Source organism: Penaeus monodon, chromosome 38 (genome assembly GCF_015228065.2).
Source record: "Penaeus monodon isolate SGIC_2016 chromosome 38, NSTDA_Pmon_1, whole genome shotgun sequence".
Classification (NCBI taxonomy): Eukaryota; Metazoa; Arthropoda; class Malacostraca; order Decapoda; family Penaeidae; genus Penaeus; species Penaeus monodon.
Window position 1 is genome coordinate 4096044 of NC_051423.1, and position 22500 is coordinate 4118543.

Genomic DNA, 22500 nt, shown 5'->3' on the forward strand with positions numbered 1-22500 from the left:
TTTTTCCCTTTTAACCTCTGCTGCAATTAAGTTCAACGCCTGTTATATTCACTGCCTGATATTTTATAGTCATAAGAAATTTCAAATATATATCATATAAACTTTACCAGATTCACCGCCACCTCGGTTTCAAGGGCCTTCCGATCAAATGTACCTTTCCCTCTCCCTCTATTTGATTCGCTCTAAATGTTAAAATAGGTAGACTAGTTGTCACTCATACATGTTACCCTATTTTAGCGTGTCTGTTGTTCTAAATTTCTAAAATGAAAAGCCTATCAGGTTAAATTACCACAGGGATAGAACGCGGAAACTGGATAAGTAGGTTTTCTAACAGATTTGATTATCATTGTAATAACACATTATTCTGTTTTCACAATATTTTGTATTTGCACAGACAAATATTCTGTTGGAGTGAACTCACTACAATTACTAATTAAACAGGATGGCTAAATGTTGTTATCGTATTAAAATATACAATGTTATCCGTATATTTTATCTTACTCCATGCCACTACACAACTGAGATGCATAGAATTTTCACGACTGTACAGAACGTATATATGCCAAAACACACTTTCGTGTGTGTGCGTGTGATGATGATGGCGAAGATGATGAGGATTTAGGTTTTGGTGAAAGGCTCTTGTGACTTCAGTCAAACTGTGGCTGCCTGTTTATTGTGCTTCTTAGCTTCTCTGTATAGGAATAGCCGGGGTTACCATTCACTGGTAGTGCGGGATTTGAATGCGTATCAGTAAGCTTACTACAGTGCACCACACAGGACACTGTGTGTGTGTGTGTGGGTGGGTGGATGAGTGTGTGTGTGTGTGTCTGTGTGAGTGTGAGTGTGAGTGTGTGCACGCGTGCGTATGGCATAGTAATCATATGTCTACCAACTTGTTGATGACATAAACCAATGAGTCTCAACTGGGAGTTAATTTAAGAATAAAAATCGGGGCGAATTTCTCAAGGAACCTTAAAAGTATAAATACTGTAATACACTGGAACTGGCCAGACTGTTTTGTCACCACATACCTCTGCGAATCAGGTTTCTCTGCCACACTAGCACGAGACACGAGGATCTTGTCATCAACAACTCCAATGAATCAGCAAAGTTCCCACGATGTTATCGGAGGCAAGTTTACTCATTTATTGCTTCACTGATAATCATGATGTTTTTGTTTTGTTTGTTTGATAGAAGACAACCTTATTCTTTTAAGTTATAATGAAAAACCTATATTGTATAAAACTGGGATGATATTATCCACTTTTTGCTCTGCATTTCTAGAGTTATTATTTCGGGATTTTGTAGCGAAATACATAAAGCCGAGAAGGCAAATATACAGAATATGGCTTAAATTATAATAATGGTACATGAGCTTGTGCTTCCATTAACTTGCAATGTCTATTATGTGCTTTCAGTATTGTTTTTGAGATTTTTTTTTTTATTCATTCATTTTCCAAATTGCTTCGGTAAAAATATGCCCATTAATAATCTACGGAAAGAGGTTATTGGCTTCGTAAATATATTGCTGCTCCTGTTCAGCAGATTTCCATACCTGACACCGACGAGCAGTTAGCAGTACGTACAAAAACTTGTACAAGTGGACTAGGACTTTGGTATATAAGGGACATCGGTGGGTACAACATCACTCATTTCTGGAGAAGCTACAATCATGAACACTAAGGTAGGATTACATATCTGCTCTAGGAACTATACAAATAATCGTGTGTTGTAGAAGCAACAAGGTCACTGCTTGTACTATGAATTTTATGATATCCTTTTCACTTCAGGTCTTCATTCTTCTTGGTCTGGCAGCCGTCGTTGCTGCAGACAGCCCAGAGATTTTCGCTTATGGACCTCCTCGGGTAAGTGATTTTTATCCCAACTATAATCACGGGCAATATAGTAGAAAAAGATTAACAGATTTACAGAATATACTGATATACTTTTTCGTTTGATATTGTTGCAAATCAACAGCATAAAGAAAATAGATACACATGTATGTTACTCTTCCAGGATTCCTCCGAAGAGTCATTTGAGTCGTACGAGTCAGGAGAAGCCAAGTACGTCTTCAGTTATGCCGTTCAGCACGAAGAATCCGGCAACGACTTCGGCCACGAGGAAGCCCGTGACGGTGAACACACTCAGGGATCCTACTACGTGAGGCTTCCCGACACACGTCTGCAGAACGTCAAGTACTTCGTGGACGGTGACGACGGCTACGTGGCTGAGGTGAACTACGAGGGCGAGGCTCGTTTCCCCGATTCCTATGAGTCTGCTTCCTTCGAGTCCCGCGAATACAGTCCACCAAGGCCAGTTTACACCTATGACTCAAACGAGTCCAAGTAAAGGATTAGGTAATTGACTTCTACGTTATGATCACGGACAAGAATTTTTATATAAGCTATTTATTATGTAGATATTACGAAAAATAATGAAGGCGCGAGTGAACGCATGTTTTCTTAATACCAGAATTATTATTTATAATAAAATCATTGTAACTGGTAAAAAAAAAAAAAAAAAAAATGTAGTGAGATTGAAGACAGCTTCCCTTTATCTAAACGAGAATTAGATCGAATGGTGATGTCGAAAGTTGTTAGCTTAAAACAGAGATATACATTTTGAGTCAAAACTATAATGTGCTATTCTCTGTGTCAGTTAGTAGGACCGATATGACCTTACCAGATTACCCTATTCCTTATAATTTGTTTTATTTTATACTGTTGATACAAGTATAATTATTAACATTATGATTAATATTAGTCACACCTGAGACAGGTATGACTAGAATTTGACTCCTTGGTGACTAAATACTTGTGGAACCATCTCTGTTTAAACAAAATAGAATTACTCATAGTGAACATGACATTTACGTTATGCTATCGCACCTCAAGGGTTTCACTCAATATATTTATGGAATATATTGATTTGAAACCCTTTATGGTTCCATCCTTTAATTTGCAAGTTTTTTTATGATTATTTCCCAAATTTGGAGCTGTGATGTGGTCTTATTCTGACCAATATTCCCTGCATACTACGCAGCTAAATAGTTTGTCATAGATCGTAAAATCGATAAGTTCATATAAACTATTATTACTTAATTTATATGTGCAAACATTTTATCAAAATCACAGCATTACAATCGCAAAACGTCACCTAATATACGTATCATATTTAGAAAAATAAATAGGATATTGTTGTATCATTCATACTTGTTCATATTGGTATCACTAAAACCCTTAAACTTATCATTGGCAACGAAACTCTAAGTTTTGTTTTCTTATTTAGTCAATTTGATATTCATTAAACTTTTTATTTATTTTCTATTTATTTGTTTAATCATTATTATTTTTTGTGCATTCATGGTGACTATCTTTGACGATGCCGAATTGAGTGATTGATTATTTTAAATTATCTGCCACGTCAACAACGGCGAATACATTGTGGGATTAATATGTCAGAATATTTAAAACGTTTATAAACAAAGTTTATATATATATATATATATATATATATATATATATATATATATATATATATATATATTAACAATCAAATCATAAGTACTGTGTGTAAACCTTTATATCAACAGAACTCCCAACTAACTACAGTAATTAAAGAAGAGGAAAGTTTGTTAGCCGTTTGCCAATTCGTTCTGGAGAAACATCAGTTCATGTTCTGTGTCGGGTTTGCTTCGTTTCACATTACAAAGAATGTTATATCTAACTCTTCAGAACACATATTATTCATAATATCTCACTGATGCTCGAGAAAATAATGTAGCCAAACTAAGCGTATTACATTTTGTAAATATGGATTTTTAAACATGGAACCTTGATTTGAAAATGTTGAATGATCAACACAGTTGTGAACCATATTGGCATTTCCTGCAAAATTGCCAGACGGCATAATCGGTGCTCCCAGACATAATATTAACTACATAACTTATGCAAACATTTTATTATGCTATAGAATGTTATAAATGTTATGTTATGGTGCATGTCATAATTATTACATATATATATATATATATATATATATATATATATATATATATATATAATATATATATATATATTATGTATGTATCATATATTATGAATTGCTTATTTATTATATATCATAGAAATTAAACCTATAATAAGTGTTTCATAAATCTCCTATATTTCATAATTAACTATAATGCATTGATTTTGGTTGAAATGTGTCAATTCCATCACCAAAAGATTTCGCAATGGAAGTGGTGGAAGGGGGAAAGGGCGCCGGTAAAAGAAAGTTTCGTGTGAATAAGTGTATGTAGAGTAAAGGAAAAGAAGACGACATATTGAGTGGTGTGTCCAGAGAGGAAGGTAAGAAAGTGAAGAGAAATTAGTGATGTGTGACATATGTTAAACTATTCCCAGACTAGCGGCCTTGATCGACGGGTGTGCTCAAGTACTGAGATCAGAGGCGGTCAAACTCTTCGCAAATCAGTTGTTTATCTAGTAGTTTGCCAGCCTCAGATACTCGTATTGACAAGGCTGTATGTAATACCTCTATGGTTAAAGATTAATCATGGCATTGATGGTGTGGTTATCAATTATCAATGGGAAACTCGACATGTATAATTGTATATCTTAGTTCTACTATATTATCAGTGATTCCTAAACATCCGTGAATGATACACTATTATCTTTTTAAGAAATCCTCTCCCCCACCCTCGTCCTTTTTAGGGAAATGAATTATGCAGTTCTAATTGCTTATGTCAACAATAATGTCACGTAAGAATTACTCAATGTAACTTCGTATTCTTGCCTGTTCCTTGATTAGTTAGTTGAAAGCTGGGCCACTCTCCTGGTCTCTACTTAGTTGACTGCTATATCAATGTCTTTTCCTATACCGAGCGAATGTTGAAATACTGATCCCATATGGGCGTACGACCAAACTAATTAACAAACTTCTCTCAAGCTTATGTATTCATCTTAATACATTAACTTGGTAATTTTTGTCTGCAGTCAGATCTCGTCCATTATAGTTGCAGTCTCTGGTTTGTTATCCGCTCAGTATGCAAGCATTTCATGGGGTCTCGCCAAACTTCACAACAAGGATGTCCTTTTTTTCTCAATGGATGTCCGAATGATTGTTTGTTTTGCGGAGTGGCCGTTTGGCAAATGAGGTGTATTCTACATTGGTGCAAGTAACCTATTTAAATATTAAATATATTACAGTGTTACAAAATTGACAACCCACAGTATAGGTATATTGACCGCAAAAATGTCTGGCTCTGGAAATACTATCCGAATAGGGAACAGAATTAATAATTTGTACCTGATTTTATTATATATGAAGTTAAAGTACTGGAATATACAATTCCTTTAATTGTCCTTATGTTTACACAAGCACCTGAACGCATGTTATATATATCTCTTTATTTTATATAAAAACAGTATGGTCACATATCTCTTGCCACGCTGATAATGCATAGTGCATACTTTATTAACAATTTAGATATTTCTGTTGGATTATGCTTGCTTTGCTTTTTTTTCTTTCATTTTTTTTAAAGATTCCTAATTGCATTGGCTAACCTTTAATGTAGTTTTAAAAGCACTTGATCTTCATTAATATTTACATTGATATACACATACATTATCTTACTAAATACTTACACCTAACATTATAATTAAAAAACATTTTAATTATATAGAACGCAAATCTATATGCAAATCGTTCATTTGCATAAATGTCTACACGAGGCATACCATAATAGTAACAGGTATAGACTTGTTAATTATATAGATCTCGGTAAAGGATAATACAAACTTGCATATATTGTAAAGTATTCACTCGTATATCCACTGAAACGCAATGCAAGTAAGAATACTCAGCACTTCAGATATAAAATCATGTATAGGCAAGGTTATAATTACTACTTAGTAGTAGATTAAATATTTATTCACCAAACCGTTTAGTTAAGAGAATAAGTATAAAGATGAAACACGTCACTGACCTTGTATATATATTGCTTCTCTTCGGAAGATTCTGGTACCTGGCACCGATGGGCAGTTGGCAGTATGCATAAAAACTAGTACAAATGGACACTGACTTTGGTATATAAAGGACATCGGCGGGTACATCATCACTCAATACTTGAGAAGCTACAATCATGAACACTAAAGTAAGTAAACATGTCTGTACTAGAGGGAATGCTAATAACCGTGTGATGCAGAAGCAACACAGGTATTACTCATAGATATTACTAATGACTTCTTCACTGTAGGTCTTCATTCTTCTTGGTCTGGCAGCCGTCGTTGCTGCAGACAGCCCAGAGATTTTCGCTTATGGACCTCCTCGGGTGAGTGTGACCCATTCATTATATCAAAAGGCAAATAAACGGTTACAAAGGTTATAAAAGGTACAAAGAATGTATGGAGAATAGAGAACGTAGCAAAATTCCAACCAACAGCAAATCATGAAACAGAACATATAATTCTTTAAATATTTCACTATTTTCAGGATTCTTCCGAAGAGTCATTCGAGTCGTTTGAGTCAGGGGAGGCCAAATACGACTTCAGTTATGCCGTTCAGCACGAAGACTCCGGCAACGACTTCGGCCACGAGGAAGCCCGTGACGGTGAACACACTCAGGGATCCTACTACGTGAGGCTTCCCGACACCCGTCTGCAGAACGTCAAGTACGTCGTAGACGGTGACGATGGTTACTTGGCTGAGGTCAACTACGAGGGTGAGGCTCGTTTCCCCGACTCGTATGAATCTGCTTCCTTCGAGTCCCTGGAGTACAGGCCACCAAGGCCAGCCTACACCTATGACTCCAACGAATCCAAGTAAATCGTCAGATATTTGACCTCTTAATAATGATAATGGACAAGGATTTTTTTTTTTTTTATGTATATGTATAAAATATATAATGTGTATTTATTATAAAATATAACGTGAACACAGCTGAAGGCTTGTTTTCTTTATAAGTGCCAGACTTATTAATATTAGAAATGATATGGAAATTCCCTATTTGAGCTATGGGCTTTCATGCGCTGCGAGCTTAAAAAATAGAGGTTGATTATTTATTCATTAGTATCTGTCGCGTCAACAGCTAAGGTCATCAGCAGCGAATACCTTGGATTAAAATATTAAAATATTTAATACGCTGAAAGATCTAGTAACAAATAAAATCTTTTATAGGGAAAAATACGTATAAATATATTAAGAAACCAAGTATAAACGTTCTTGAAAAGTATACAGTTAATGTCAGTTATTCATAAATTTGTTATAAATTATTCATGAAGGCACCTTACCCTTTTCTTAAAAGGAAAATTTAACCAAATAGCGTTGCCAGCAGCTGTTTGTGCAATAAAGTGATATAAATTCATATTCTAAATAAATATTACAGGCTACACTATACTGTTCTACGGGTGAATATTTCTTTCAATGCTATATACATTCTTTAGATTCGAGTTTACTAATAGCAATGTAATATAAAGAATTCGCCAAAATCAAGGAACAGGGTAAATAGCTTTGACTGGTGACAAAGGAATGGTGGAGCAATCTATCTGTAAACATACTTAATAAACTAAAACCATACGAAAATAGTGTTTGGCATGGTATCCCAGCACAAAGTATTCCATGCCTATATCCCAATCCTTGACATGTGGTGCAACCCATACTACACAGCAGTTATCGAGAGACACACGTAAGAATGAAAAGGTTCGTTGATACTATTATTGAATTGATTTGTGCAAACATTTAACGGAAAAAAACAGCATGAAAACCACAAAATGTCACCTGACAAACGTACCATACTTAAAGATTTAAGCAAGAACTTATTGAGCCAGTCGTATCTCTAAATCCTTTTTTTTCTTTCTTTCTTTCTTTTAGGCCATTGGCAGCAAAACAAGATTGATTTTCATCAATTTATTAACATTATTATTATTATTAACTGCACAAACATGGTGATAATCCTGGACTATGACTAACCCTTCCTACCCACCCAACCCTCCACTACCCTACCCTTGTCTCAAGCCCTCCATGGCCAGTAATTACACAAGTGAACAAGACTGTTGGATGTTTGCTAATTCAGTCTAGAAATCCTCAATGTATATTCAGTGTAAGTATTGCTTCGTTTCACATTGCGAAGAATGTTATATCCTAAAGATTAAAAAGTAACTGATTTAGATGAATTGATATATACAATGCCCTTGCACGAAGCAAAAAACAAGGAGGATTACATCGAACGAGGGAGACCGCGTAAAACAACCGGCAGACGCAGAGGTGAAGGCCAGTGATAGGACATTGTATCCATCCTGCTGTATCCTCACTACACAGAAAGCGAAAATCTTATAGATTGATTAATTATTTAAAATCATCTGCCGCGTCAACATCTAAGGTCATTAGCGGCGAATATTTCGTGGAATATAAATGTTAAACTATTTAAAATGTCTAAAATCTATCAATAAATAATGTATCATGAGTAAAAATAAATATGAAATATATTGAAACCTATTAATGAATGATCATAATACATAATTAATGTTCCTGAAAATAATAAAACAAAACTTGTTATGTTTAGGTTATATATATTTTCTTTTCAAATGATAGCTAATTTGAAAATGATTTGCATTGTCGTGAAGGTCTGCCAAGCGACATGACGTCATGATGATTGCACTAAATGAAAGCAATTGTCACATTGATAAAATTATATACATTTATTTCATCTTGCTAAATACTTAACCATACTTAACTGCGCAACGCAAGACTGGCATTCATATGCTACGCACATCTACACGCAAAACACATACACATACCATAATATTAGTATATCTACAGACTTAAAAATACAATCCTCAAAAAAGGGCAATGCACACACAAGCATGTTCAGTCACAAAAGTATTTGTATGCAAGATTATCAGTATATTTATTATCGTTATCGTCATTATAATTAGCAGTAATAGTAGTAGTAGTAATAATTGTAGTAGTAGTAACAGTACCACCAGTAATAGGGGTGACACTGTTATTACTGTTTTTATATTAAGGTGTTTATTTTCCAAAGTCTTTAATTTACAAAATTATACTAACGATTTCCATAAACAGGTCACTGACCTTGTACATATATTGCTTCTCTTTGGAAGATTCCGGTACCTGGCACCGATGGGCAGTTAGAAGTGTGTATAAAAACTAGTATAAATGGACATTGACTTTGGTATATAAAGGACATCAATAGGTGCAGCATCACTCATTCCTTGAGAAGATACAGTCATGAACACTAAGGTTAGTTAAAATGTGTGTGCTAAACGTGATGCTAATAAGTGTGGTGATGTAGAAGGAACGCTGGAATGTCCCGAATACCCATTTACTGATAATTTCTTCACTATAGGTCTTCATTCTTCTTGGTCTGGCAGCCGTGGTTGCTGCAGACAGCCCAGAAATTTTCGCTTATGGACCTCCTCGGGTAAGTGTGATTTATTCATATCAAAGTTCAAAGGAAATGACAGCAGAGAAAAAATCGAATCAAAAAGGTTTCTCTTATTATGCTGAAAAAAGAGTATGAAATAAATTTTCAAACCACAATATATCATCAGTCAGAGCATATAAGTCCTCTTAAATAATATTCTTTTCAGGATTCTTCCGAAGAGTCATTCGAGTCGTTTGAGTCAGGGGAGGCCAAATACGACTTCAGTTATGCCGTTCAGCACGAAGACTCCGGCAACGACTTCGGCCACGAGGAAGCCCGTGACGGTGAACACACTCAGGGATCCTACTACGTGAGGCTTCCCGACACCCGTCTGCAGAACGTCAAGTACGTCGTAGACGGTGACGATGGTTACTTGGCCGAGGTCAACTACGAGGGCGAGGCTCGTTTCCCCGACTCGTATGAGTCTGCTTCCTTTGAGTCCCTGGAGTACAGGCCACCAAGGCCAGCCTACACCTATGACTCCAACGAATCCAAGTAAATCGTCAGATATTTGACCACTGGATAATGATAATGAACAAGTTTTTTTTATATATATATATATATATATATAAAATATTTTGTGTGTATTTATTACAAAATAGAATGTGGGTACGACTGAAGGCGTGTTTTCATATTAACAATCCCAGTTATTAATATCAGAAATAAAATGAAAATTCCCTATTTGAACTATGGGCTTTCATGTATCAAAATAGTGATGTCGACAACAGTTGGTTTAATAAAGTGATATATATGTACATTATGAACCAAAATTATTAGCTACTCATTGTTTTACAAGTAAGATATATATATATATATATATATATATATATATATATATATATATATATATATATTATATTATGATTAATTTTACCAATAGAAATATAATATAAAGAATCAAAAAGTCAAGGAAATGGGTAAACACCTGTAAAAAATACTAAAGTGAACATAATGTTTGTCATGGTATCACAGAACAAACTTCTGTCTAAGCCTATGTTCCAAAACTGGACCAGTGGTGTAACCCATACTACACAGTACAGTTATCAAGATGAAAAGTTCGTTAAAGCTATAATTGCTGAATTGATTTGTGCAAACTTTGAATAAAAATCCAGCATTAAACCACGAAATGTCACTTGACACGTATCATAGTTGAAGATTTAGAGATTTATTCATAACCATTTTTTTTATTTTTTTTTTTTTTTTTATTTTTTTTTTTTTTTGGCCATTGGAGCAAAGCCCATGTTTTATAGATTTATTAGTCAAATGAATTTTAATCAATTTATTATTATTATTATTATTATTATTATTATTATTGCTTGTACAGGAATGGTGGCTAAGCCTAACCCTTCCTACCCACCCAACCCCCTACGTACCCAATCCTCCACAACCCCACCCTTACCTCTGTCCCTCTATGGCCAGTAATTACACAAGTGAACAAGACTGATGGAATTTTGTTCATTCATTCTGGAAATACCTCAGTACATGTTCAGTGTAAGTATTGCCTCGTTTCACACTGCGAAGAATATATTATATCCTAAAACATTAAAAGCAACTAATTTAGATGAATTGGTAATATATAATGCCCTTTCGCAAAGCAAATAAAAAGGAAAGAGGAAATGCCGTGGAGTACGACAGCCAGGCGCGGAGAAGGCAAGTGATACGATAGTATATACATCTTGCTGTATCCTCTATCCACAGAAAGAGAAAATCTTATAGATTGATTGATCATTCAAAATTATCTGCCGGGTCAACACTAAAAGTCATTAGCGGCGAATATCTCGTGGAATTAAAATGTTAGACTATTTAAAATGTCTAAAATCTAACAATAAATAATGTGTCATCAGTAAAAATATATATGAGGTATATTAAAACTTCTCAATTAATTATCATAACACATACTTAATGTTCCTGAAAATAATAAAACAAAACTTATTATGTTTAGGTTATATGCATTTACTTTCCATATGATAGCTTATTTAAAAATGATTTACACTGTCCTGAAGGTCTGCTAAACGACATTACGTCATGACGTTTGCATTTAATGAAAGCAATTGTCACATTTATAAGTAAAATGATATACATATATTTCATCTTGCACTTGACACTCCATAACTGCGCAAAACAACACTGGCATTCATATACCACGCACATCTACACTCAAAACACACGTGTTATGGTATATCATAATATTAGTATAATTACAAACCTCTTAATTCTACAATGCTCAGAAAAGGGCAATGCACACATTTACAAGCATGTATTTATTGTAATGTATTCAAATATCCACTGAATTATAGGGCAAGTAAGAATACCAAGAAAATGAAGATTATCATTATATTCATTATCATTGGCGTTATTTTTATTAGTTGTAATTGTAGTAGTAGTAATAGTTATAGTAATAGTAAAAGTACCAGCGTAAAAGGGGTGATACAGCTATTACTGCCTTTATATTAAGGTGTTTATTTTCCAAAACCTCTAATTTACAAAATTATACTGACGATTTCCATAAACAGGTCACTGACCTTGTATATATATTGCTTCTCTTGGGAAGATTCTGGTACCTGGCACCGATGGACAGATAGCAGTACGTATAAAAACTAGTACAAATGGATATTGACTTTGGTATATAAAGGACATCAGTAGGTGCAGCATCACTCATTCCTTGAGAAGATACAGTCATGAACACTAAGGTTAGTTAAAATGTGTGTGTTAAACGTGATGCTAATAAGTGTGGTGATGTAGAAGTAACGCTGCCATTGTCCGGAATACCCATTTACTGATTTCTTCACTATAGGTATTCATCCTTCTTGGTTTGGCAGCCGTCGTTGCTGCAGACAACCCTGAGATTTTCGCTTATGGACCTCCTCGGGTAAGTGTGATTCATTCATTATATGAAAAGGCAAATTTTATGCTGAATATGCTAAAAAAGGAGAGGATGTAATGAATTATCAACCAACATTATATCATCAGACAGAGCATACAAATAATCTTAAAAAGATATTCTTTTCAGGATTCTTCCGAAGAGTCATTCGAGTCGTTTGAGTCAGGAGAGGCCAAATACGACTTCAGTTATGCCGTTCAGCACGAAGACTCAGGCAACGACTTCGGCCACGAGGAAGCCCGTGATGGTGAACATACTCAGGGATCCTACTACGTGAGGCTTCCCGACACCCGTCTGCAGAACGTCAAGTACGTCGTAGACGGTGACGATGGTTACTTGGCCGAGGTGAACTACGAGGGCGAGGCTCGTTTCCCCGACTCGTATGAATCTGCCTCCTTCGAGTCTGCTTCCTTCGAGTCCCTGGAGTACAGGCCACCAAGGCCAGCCTACACCTATGACTCCAACGAATCCAAGTAAATTGTCAGATATTTGACCTCAGGATAATGGTAATGAACATGGTTGTTATTTTCTTTTATATGAAATATTTGATGTGTATTTATTACAAAATAAAATGCGGGCACGACTGAAGGCTTGTTTTCATATTAATCAATCCCAGCGTTATTAATATTACATAAAAAAGAATATTTCCTGTTCGATGTATGGGCTTTTTACGAAGCTTTTGTAATAATTCACAAAGTTAACACTTTGCCTTGAACTTAATAGAAAGTGATTGAAGGCACCTCTCCCTTTTCTTAAAATGAAAATTGAATCAAATAGTGATGTCGACAGCAGTTAGTGTAATAGTGATATAAATATGTATTCTGAACCAAAATTATCAGCTACTCATTATTGCTTTACAAGTAATCTAAATTTATTAGGATTAATTTTACCAATAGAAATATAATATAAAGAATCCAAAGATCAAGGAAAAGGGTAAACATCTGAGAGAGGTGACAAAGTACTTCCGAAACAATCTATGTGTAAACATGTTCACACTAAAATGAACACAACACAAACTTATGTCCAAGCTTATTTCCCACAACTGGACCTGTGGTGTGACCCATACACAGTACAGCTATCGAGAGACGTATGTATGAATGAAAAGTTCGTTGATGCTATAACTGCTGAATTGATTTGTGCAAACTTTGAATAAGAATCCAGCATGAAAACCACAAAATGTCACCTGACACATGTATCATACACGAAGATTTAATGATTTATATTCATTATATATATTTTATTTATTTATTTATTATTTTTTGCCGTTGGTAGTAAATGAATTTTAATTAATTTATTATTATTATTGCTTTTACTTGCACAGGCATGGTGACAATCGTGGATTATGCCTAATCATTCCTACCCACCCAACCACCTACGTACCCGCCCCTACTTCTATCGCTGCATACCAGTAATTACACAAGTGAACAAGACTGTTGGGTATATAACCTAAACATATTTTCAGCAACGAGTATTGCCTCGTTTCATATTGCGAAGAATGTCACATCCTAAAGATTTAATAGCACTAATGAACTAATTTAAATAACACGGTGAATTACGTGGAAAGAGGAAAGGCCGTGGGGAACGACAGCCAGATGCGGAGAGAAGAAGGCCAGTGATATGACAGTGTATCCATCCTGCTGCATACTCACTCTATAGAAAGCGAAAATCTTATAGATTGATTATTTAAAATTATCTGCCGCGTTAACACCGAAGGTCATTACCGGCGAATATCTCGTGGAATTAAAATGTTAAGCTATTAAAACGTTTAAAATCTGTCAATAAATAATGTCTGCTATTAGTAAAAAAATCAAAAATATATTGAAGCTTATTAATACATGATCATAATAAAAACTAATAAATAAAACAAAACCTACGTTTAGGTTATATAGATTATCTTTCCATATGATAGCTTATTTGAAAATTATTTACACTGTCGTGGAGGTCTGCTAAACGACATTACGTCATAACATTTGCACTTATTGAAAGCAATTGTCGCATTGATAAGTGAAATGATATACATATATTTCATCTTGCCCAGTACTTGACCCTTCTTAACTGCGCAAAACAACACTGGTATTCATATATCACGCACATCTACACGCAAAACACATTTGTTGTGGTATACCCTGATATTAGTATATTTTCAGACTTCTAATAATACAATTCTCAGAAAAGGGCAATGCACACATTTACAAGCATGTATATATTGTGATGTGTTCATGTATCCACTGAATTATAGGGCAAGTAAAAATACTAGGAAGTTCGGTCACAAAATCATTTGTATGCGATTTTATCATTATGTTTATTATCATTATCGTTATTATTATTAGTAGTAATAGTAGTACTAGTAAAAGTAAGAGCAGTAATAGGGTGACACTGCTATTAATGTTCTTATAATGGTATTTATTTTCTAAAACCTTTAGCTTACAATATTATACTGACGATGTCCATAAACAGGTCACTGACCTTGTATATATATATTGCTTCTTTTGGGAAGATTCCGGTACCTGGCACCGTTGGGCAGTTAGAAGTGTGTATAAAAACTAGTACAAATGGACATTGACTTTGGTATATAAAGGACATCAGTAGGTGCAGCATCACTCATTCCTTGAGAAGATACAGTCATGAACACTAAGGTTAGTTAAAATGTGTGTGCTAAACAAGATGCTAATAAGTGTGGTGATGTAAAAGGAACGCTGGAATGTCCCGAATACCCATTTACTGATAATTTCTTCACTATAGGTCTTCATTCTTCTTGGTCTGGCAGCCGTGGTTGCTGCAGACAGCCCAGAAATTTTCGCTTATGGACCTCCTCGGGTAAGTGTGATTCATTCATATCAAAGTTCAAAGAAAATGACAGCAGAGAAAAAATCGAATCAAAAAGGTTTCTCTTATTATGCTGAAAAAAGAGTATGAAATAAATTTTCAAACCACAATATATCATCAGTCAGAGCATATAAGTCCTCTTAAATAATATTCTTTTCAGGATTCTTCCGAAGAGTCATTCGAGTCGTTTGAGTCAGGGGAGGCCAAATACGACTTCAGTTATGCCGTTCAGCACGAAGACTCCGGCAACGACTTCGGCCACGAGGAAGCCCGTGACGGTGAACACACTCAGGGATCCTACTACGTGAGGCTTCCCGACACCCGTCTGCAGAACGTCAAGTACGTCGTAGACGGTGACGATGGTTACTTGGCCGAGGTGAACTACGAGGGCGAGGCTCGTTTCCCCGACTCGTATGAATCTGCCTCCTTCGAGTCTGCTTCCTTCGAGTCCCTGGAGTACAGGCCACCAAGGCCAGCCTACACCTATGACTCCAACGAATCCAAGTAAATCGTCAGATATTTGACCTCAGGATAATGGTAATGAACATGGTTGTTATTCTCTTTTATATGAAATATTTAATGTGTATTTATTACAAAATAAAATGCGGGCACGATTGAAGGTGTGTTTTCATATTAATCAATCCCAGTGTTATTAATATTAGAAATTAAAGGAAAATTTCTTATTCGATATATGGGCTTTCCTACGAAGCTTTTGTTATAATTCACAAAGTTAACGCTTTTCTTTGAACTTAATAAAAAAGTGATTGAAGGCACCTCTTCTTTTTCTTAAAATAAAAATTAAATCAAATAGTAATATAATAAAGTAATATAAATGTGCATTCTCAACCAAAATTGTCAGCTACTCATCATTGTTTTATAAGTAATCTAAATTTATTAGGATTAATTTTACCAATAGAAATATCATATAAAGTATCCAAAAATCAAGGTAAAGGGTAAACATCTGAGAGAGGTGACAAAGTACTTCTGAAACAATCTATGTGTAAACATGCTCACACTAAAGTGAACGTAATGTTTGTCATGGTATCACAGCATAAACTTATGTCCAAGGTTATTTCCCAAATCTGGACATGCGGTGTGACCCATACTACACAGTACAGCTATCGAGAGACGTATTTATGAATGAAAAGTTCGTTGAAGCTATAACTGTTGAATTGGTTTGTGCAAACTTTGAATACAAATCCAGCATGAAAACCAAGAAATGTCACTTAACACACGTATCACACTCGAAGATTTAATAATTTATTCATTATATATATTATATTTATTTTTTATTAAGTTTTGCCGTTGTTAGTAAATCCTTAAGTTTGGTTGATTTATTAGTCAAATGATTTTTAATTAATTTGTTATTATTATTGCTTTTACTTGGTGACAATCGTGGACAATGCCTAACCATTCCTACCCACCCAACCACCTACCCACCCAACCACCTACGTACCCGCCCCTACTTCTATCGCTGCATAGCCAGTAATATTGTTGGGTATATAACCTAAACATATTTTCAGGAACGAGTATTGCCTCGTTTCATATTGCGAAGATTGTCATATCCTAAAGATTTAAGAGCAACTAATTTAAATAACAAGGAGAATTACGTGGAAAGAGGAAAGGCCGTGGAGAACGACAGCCAGACGCGAAGAGAAGAAGGCCAGGGATACGACAGTGTATCCATCCTGCTGCATACTCACTCCATAGAAAGCGAAAATCTAATAGATTGATTATTCAAAATTATCTGCCGCGTCAACACCTAAGGTCATTAGCGGCGAATATCTCGTGGAATTAAAATGTTAAACTATTTAAACGTTCAAATTATGTCAATAAATAATGTCTGCTATTAGTAAAAAAATCAAAAATATATTGAAACTTATTAATACATGATCATAATAAAAACTTAATTCCTATGAAAATAACAAATAAAACAAAACCTACGTTTAGGTATATGATAAAGGTTGACACTTTGAAAGGGATAAACCCTGCGGGTCCTACTGAGAATCTTCCCATTTATTCTTTTAGCCTATCGAAAACCATAATCTTAACTTAATTTTTAAAATAAATAAAAAAAAAAAAAATTTTTTTCGTTTCTATATTTAATTTATTAAATGAACCCTTGTGTGACAGAAATTTCAAAAATAACCCCGGATTCCGGAATTTCATTTTAGGGCAATAAAATTTAATAAACCAAAGTTTTTCCCTTAAAACCAAAAAAACTATTTTTGTTGTTTTTCCCCGTAAATAGTGGTACTAGTGGAAATTTTTATTTTAAAGTCAACAAATTAAAATTTTCCAAATTTTTATTTTCCTTATTTTGAAAAGCCATTTAGTATATAAGAATAATAAACTTTGTTTAAAACGGAAGGGAAGGTAGTTTATAAAATAAAATGAATTTGTAAAAAGGTTTCAGTATCAGCAATCTTATCCTTGAAAGATACATCATGAACACTAAGGTTAGTTAAAATGTTGTTCTAAGAAAATATAATAAGTGTGGAAATGATATAAAGAACGCTGCAATGTCTCCGAAATACCCATTTACTGATAATTCTTACTATAGTCTTCATATTCTTGGTCTACTGGTTGCTGCAGAAGCCCAAAAATTTTCGCTTATAGACTACTCGTTTAAGTGTGATTCATTCATATCAAAGTTCAAAGAAAATGGCAGCAGAACAAATAAAATCGAATTTAAAAAGTTTCTCTTATTATGCTGAAAAAAAAGAGTGAAATAAATTTTCAAACAACAATATATCATCAGACTGAGCATATAACTTCTCTTAAATAATATTCTTTTCAGGATTCTTCCAGAAATCATTCGAGTCGTTTAGTCAGGGGGCCAATACGTATTCAGTTATGACCTTTCACACAAAGACTCGCAACGATTCGGCCAGAGGAAGCCGTGACGGTGAAACCATCATGGATCCTCTACGTGAGCTTCCGAAACCTTCTACAGAACGTCAAGTAGTCGTATAGGTTGACGATGTTTTACTTGTCTGAAGGCAACTACGAGGGTGAGCTCGTTTCCCCGAACCCGTATGAATCTGCCTTCCTTGAAAGTCCCTGGAGTACAGGCCACCAAGGCCAGCCTACACCTATGACTCCAACGAATCCAAGTAAAACATAAGATATTTGACCACTGGATAATGATAACTAACAATTTCTTTTTCTTTCTTTTATATAAAATATTTAATGTGTATTTATTACAAAATAGAATGTGGGTACGACTGAAGGCTTGTTTTCATATTAAATAATCCCAGAGTTATTAATATAAGAAATAAAATGAAAATTCCCTATTTGAAATATTGGCTTTCATGCGAAGCGTATTCTAATAATTCACAAAGTTAACGCTTTTCTTTGAACTTAATACAAAGTGATTAAAGGGACTTGTCCCTTTTCTTGAAATGAGAATTGGATCAAATAGTGATGTCGACAACAGTTGGTTTAATAAAGTGATATAAATGTACATTCTGAATCAAAAGTATCAGCTACTCATTATTGTTTTACAAGTAATATATTCTCTTAGGATTAAGTTTACCAATAGTAGTATAATATAAAGAATCCAAAAATCAAGGAAAAGGGTAAACACCTGAGACAGGTGACAAAGTGCTTCAGAAGAATTGTGTAAACATACTTAAACTAAAGTGAACATAATGTTTGTCATGGTATCACAGCACAAACTTCTGACCAAGCCAATGTCCGAAAACTGGACCTGTGGTGTAACCCATACTACACCGTACAGTTATCGAGATACACAAGTAAAAATGAAAAGTTCGTTGAAGCTATAATTACTGAATTAATTTTATGCAAACTTTGAATAACAATCCAGCATTAAACCACGAAATGTCACCAGGCACACGTATCATAGTTGAAGATTTAGAGATTTATTCATAACTTTTGTTTCTGCCATTGGCAGCAAAGCCCAAGATCTATAGATTTATCAGTGAAATGAATTTTAATTTATCTATTATTATTATTATCATTATCATTATTATTATCATCATTATTATTATCATCATTATCATTATTATTATCATTATTATTATTATTATTATTATCATTATCATTGCTGCTTGTACAGGAATTGTGGCTATGCCTAACCCTTCCTACCCACCCAACCCCTATGTACCCAATCCTCTACAACCCCACCCTTACCTCTGTCCCTCCATGACCAGTAATTACACAAGTGAACAAGACTGATGGATGTTTGTTAATTCATTCTGGAAATACCACAATACATGTTCAGTGTAAGTATTGCTTCGTTTCACACTGCGAAGAATATATTATATCCTAAAACATTAACAGCAACTAATTTAGATGAATTGGTAATATATAATGCCCTTTCACAAAGCAAATAGCAAGGTGCATTACGCCCAAAGAGAAAAGGCCGTGGAGTACAGCCTGGCGCGGAGAGAAGAAGGCCAGTAATACGATAGTGTATACATCTTGCTCTATCCTCTCTCCACAGAAAGAGAAAATCTTATAGCTTGATTGATCATTCAAAATTATCTGCGGGTCAACATCCAAAGTCATTAGCGGAGAATATCTCGTGGAATTAAAATGTTAAACTATTTAAAATGTCTAAAATCTAACAATAAATAATGTGTCATCAGTAAAAATATATATGAAATATATCAAAACTTGTCAATGAATGATCATAACATATTTAATGTTCCTAAAAATAATAAAACAAAACTTATTATGTTTAGGTTATATGCATTTACTTTCCATATGATAGCTTATTTGAAAATTATTTACACTGTCGTGAAGGTCTGCTAAACGACATTACGTCATGGCGTTTGCATTTAATGAAAGCAATTGTCACATTTATAAGTAAAATGATATACATATATTTCATCTTGCTCAATACTTGACCCTCCTTAACAAAACAACACTGGCATTCATATACCAAGTAGATCTACACTCAAAACACATGTGTTATGGTATACCATAATATTTGTATAATTACAGGCTTCTTAATTATACAAATCTCAGAAAAAAGGAATGCGCACATTTACAAGCATGTATATATTATAATGTATCAAATATCCACTGAATTATAGGGCAAGTAAGAATACCAAGAAAATCATGTGCATGCAAGATTATAATTATATTCATTATCATTGTCGTTATTATTATTATTAGTAACTGTAGTAGTAGTAGTAGTTGTAGTAATAGTAAAAGTACCAGCGTAATATGGGTGACACTGCTATTACTGTTTTTATATTGTGTTTATTTTCTAAAATCTTTGGTTTACAAAATTATATTGACGATGCCCATAAACAGGTCACTGACCTTGTATATATATTGCTTCTCTTGGGAAGATTCCGGTACCTGGCACCGATGGACAGATAGCAGTACGTATAAAAACTAGTACAAATGGATATTGACTTTGGTATATAAAGGACATCAGTAGGTGCAGCATCACTCATTCCTTGAGAAGATACAGTCATGAACACTAAGGTTAGTTAAAATGTGTGTGCTAAACGTGATACTAATAAGTGTGGTGATGTAGAAGCAACGCCGCCATTGTCCGGAATACCCATTTACTGATTTCTTCACTATAGGTATTCATCCTTCTTGGTTTGGCAGCCGTCATTGCGGCAGACAACCCAGAGATTTTCGCTTATGGACCTCCTCGGGTAAGTGTGATCCATTCATTATATCAAAAGGCAAATAACGGTTACAAAGGTTATAAAAATGACAGCAGAAAAAAACAAAAACGAAACGAAAAGGTTTCGCTGAATATGCTAAAAAAGAGAGGATGTAATGAATTTTCAACATTATATCATCAGACAGAGCATATAAATCTTCTTAAAAATATATTCTTTTCAGGATTCTTCCGAAGAGTCATTCGAGTCGTTTGAGTCAGGGGAGGCCAAATACGACTTCAGTTATGCCGTACAGCACGAACACTCCGGCAACGACTTCGGCCACGAGGAAGCCCGTGACGGTGAACACACTCAGGGATCCTACTACGTGAGGCTTCCCGACACCCGTCTACAGAACGTCAAGTACGTCGTAGACGGTGACGATGGTTACTTGGCCGAGGTGAACTACGAGGGCGAGGCTCGTTTCCCCGACTCGTATGAATCTGCCTCCTTCGAGTCTGCTTCCTTCGAGTCCCTGGAGTACAGGCCTCCAAGGCCAGCCTACACCTATGACTCCAACGAATCCAAGTAAATCGTAAGATATTTGACCACTGAATATTGATAACGAACATTTTTTTCTTTTATGTAATATATTTTATGTGTATTTATTACGAAATAGAATGTGGGTACGACTAAAGGCGTGTTTTCATATTAAACAATCCCAGAGTTATTAATATCAGAAATAAAATGAAAATACCCTATTTGAACTATGAGCTTTCATGCGAAGCGTATTCTAATAATTCACAAAGTTAACGCTTTTCTTTGAACTTAATAAAAAGTTTATTGAAGGCATCTGTCACTTTTCTTAAAATGAGAAATTAATCAAATAGTGATGTCGACAGCAGTCAGTGTAATAAAGTAATATAAATGTACATTCTGAACCAAAATTATCAGTTACTTTTTAGTGTTTTACAGGTAATCTATTTTCCTAGGATTAATTTTATCAATAATAATATAATATAAAGAATCCAAAAATCAAGGAAAAGGGTAAACACCTGAGACAGGTGACAAAGTACTTCTAAAACAATATGTGTAAACATAAAGTGAACATAGTTTTTGTCATGGTATCACAGCACAAACTTCTGTCCAACCTTACGTCCCAAATCTTGACCTGTGGTGTCACCCATCTACACAGCACAGTGATCGAGATACGGGTGTAAGATTGAAAAGTTCGTTGAGGCTATAACTGCTGAATTGATTTGTGGAAAATTTGTATAAAAATCCAGCATGAAAATTACAAAATGTCACCTGACACATGTACTATACTTGACGATTTAGGGATTTATTCATATCTCTATATTTTACTTTTTTGCTTCTTCATTTTTTGCCATCGGTAGCAAAGCCTTATTTTTTGTTGATTTATAAGTCAAATGAAATTGAATTAATCTGTTATCATTATTATCATTATTACTTGTACAGGGATGGTGATAATTGTGGACTATGCCTAACCCTTCCTACCCACCCAGTGTAAGTATTGCCTCGTTTCACACTGCGAAAAATGCCATATCCTAAAAATTTAACAACAACTAATTTAGATGAATTGGTAATATATAATCCTTTTTCAGGAAGCAAATAACAAGGAGGATTACGTCGAAAGACCGCGGAGGCCGACAGCCAGACGCGGAGAGAAGAAGGCCAGGGATACGACAGCGTATCCATCCTGCTGCATCCTCACTCCACAGAAAGCGAATATCTTATAG

General features: G+C 34.7%; 6 protein-coding genes across 6 annotated transcripts; all 6 read left to right on the forward strand.

Moving 5' to 3' along the window:
* Positions 1 to 1672: 1672 nt before the first annotated feature.
* Positions 1673 to 2451, forward strand: LOC119596657 (pro-resilin-like). Its single transcript, XM_037945991.1, has 3 exons — positions 1673 to 1684; positions 1791 to 1865; positions 2017 to 2451. Exons 1-3 carry the CDS (start codon positions 1673 to 1675, stop codon positions 2347 to 2349), a joined length of 420 nt encoding a protein of 139 aa, XP_037801919.1. The 3' UTR covers positions 2350 to 2451.
* Positions 2452 to 6142: 3691 nt separating this feature from the next.
* Positions 6143 to 6940, forward strand: LOC119596658 (pro-resilin-like). Its single transcript, XM_037945992.1, has 3 exons — positions 6143 to 6154; positions 6257 to 6331; positions 6493 to 6940. Exons 1-3 carry the CDS (start codon positions 6143 to 6145, stop codon positions 6823 to 6825), a joined length of 420 nt encoding a protein of 139 aa, XP_037801920.1. The 3' UTR covers positions 6826 to 6940.
* A 2299-nt stretch (positions 6941 to 9239) lies between these two features.
* Positions 9240 to 10062, forward strand: LOC119596839 (pro-resilin-like). The gene is made up of 3 exons (XM_037946183.1): positions 9240 to 9258; positions 9365 to 9439; positions 9609 to 10062. Exons 1-3 carry the CDS (start codon positions 9247 to 9249, stop codon positions 9939 to 9941), a joined length of 420 nt encoding a protein of 139 aa, XP_037802111.1. The 5' UTR covers positions 9240 to 9246; the 3' UTR covers positions 9942 to 10062.
* A 2018-nt stretch (positions 10063 to 12080) lies between these two features.
* Positions 12081 to 12975, forward strand: LOC119596516 (pro-resilin-like). Its single transcript, XM_037945793.1, has 3 exons — positions 12081 to 12132; positions 12237 to 12311; positions 12453 to 12975. Exons 1-3 carry the CDS (start codon positions 12121 to 12123, stop codon positions 12798 to 12800), a joined length of 435 nt encoding a protein of 144 aa, XP_037801721.1. The 5' UTR covers positions 12081 to 12120; the 3' UTR covers positions 12801 to 12975.
* Positions 12976 to 14942: 1967 nt separating this feature from the next.
* Positions 14943 to 15768, forward strand: LOC119596517 (pro-resilin-like). The gene is made up of 3 exons (XM_037945794.1): positions 14943 to 14959; positions 15066 to 15140; positions 15310 to 15768. The coding sequence occupies exons 1-3, from the start codon at positions 14948 to 14950 to the stop codon at positions 15655 to 15657; spliced, it is 435 nt and encodes a 144-aa protein (XP_037801722.1). The 5' UTR covers positions 14943 to 14947; the 3' UTR covers positions 15658 to 15768.
* Positions 15769 to 20600: 4832 nt separating this feature from the next.
* On the forward strand, positions 20601 to 21430 carry LOC119596518 (pro-resilin-like). The gene is made up of 3 exons (XM_037945796.1): positions 20601 to 20612; positions 20717 to 20791; positions 20985 to 21430. The coding sequence occupies exons 1-3, from the start codon at positions 20601 to 20603 to the stop codon at positions 21330 to 21332; spliced, it is 435 nt and encodes a 144-aa protein (XP_037801724.1). The 3' UTR covers positions 21333 to 21430.
* Positions 21431 to 22500: the final 1070 nt, after the last annotated feature.

Coding starts and splice junctions, on each gene's coding strand:
- LOC119596516 (XM_037945793.1), top strand. Junction 12,312..12,452: donor TCGCTTATGGACCTCCTCGG/GTAAGTGTGATT, acceptor TATTCTTTTCAG/GATTCTTCCGAAGAGTCATT.
- LOC119596517 (XM_037945794.1), top strand. Junction 15,141..15,309: donor TCGCTTATGGACCTCCTCGG/GTAAGTGTGATT, acceptor TATTCTTTTCAG/GATTCTTCCGAAGAGTCATT.
- LOC119596839 (XM_037946183.1), top strand. Junction 9,440..9,608: donor TCGCTTATGGACCTCCTCGG/GTAAGTGTGATT, acceptor TATTCTTTTCAG/GATTCTTCCGAAGAGTCATT.
- LOC119596518 (XM_037945796.1), top strand. Junction 20,792..20,984: donor TCGCTTATGGACCTCCTCGG/GTAAGTGTGATC, acceptor TATTCTTTTCAG/GATTCTTCCGAAGAGTCATT.
- LOC119596657 (XM_037945991.1), top strand. Junction 1,866..2,016: donor TCGCTTATGGACCTCCTCGG/GTAAGTGATTTT, acceptor TTACTCTTCCAG/GATTCCTCCGAAGAGTCATT.
- LOC119596658 (XM_037945992.1), top strand. Junction 6,332..6,492: donor TCGCTTATGGACCTCCTCGG/GTGAGTGTGACC, acceptor CACTATTTTCAG/GATTCTTCCGAAGAGTCATT.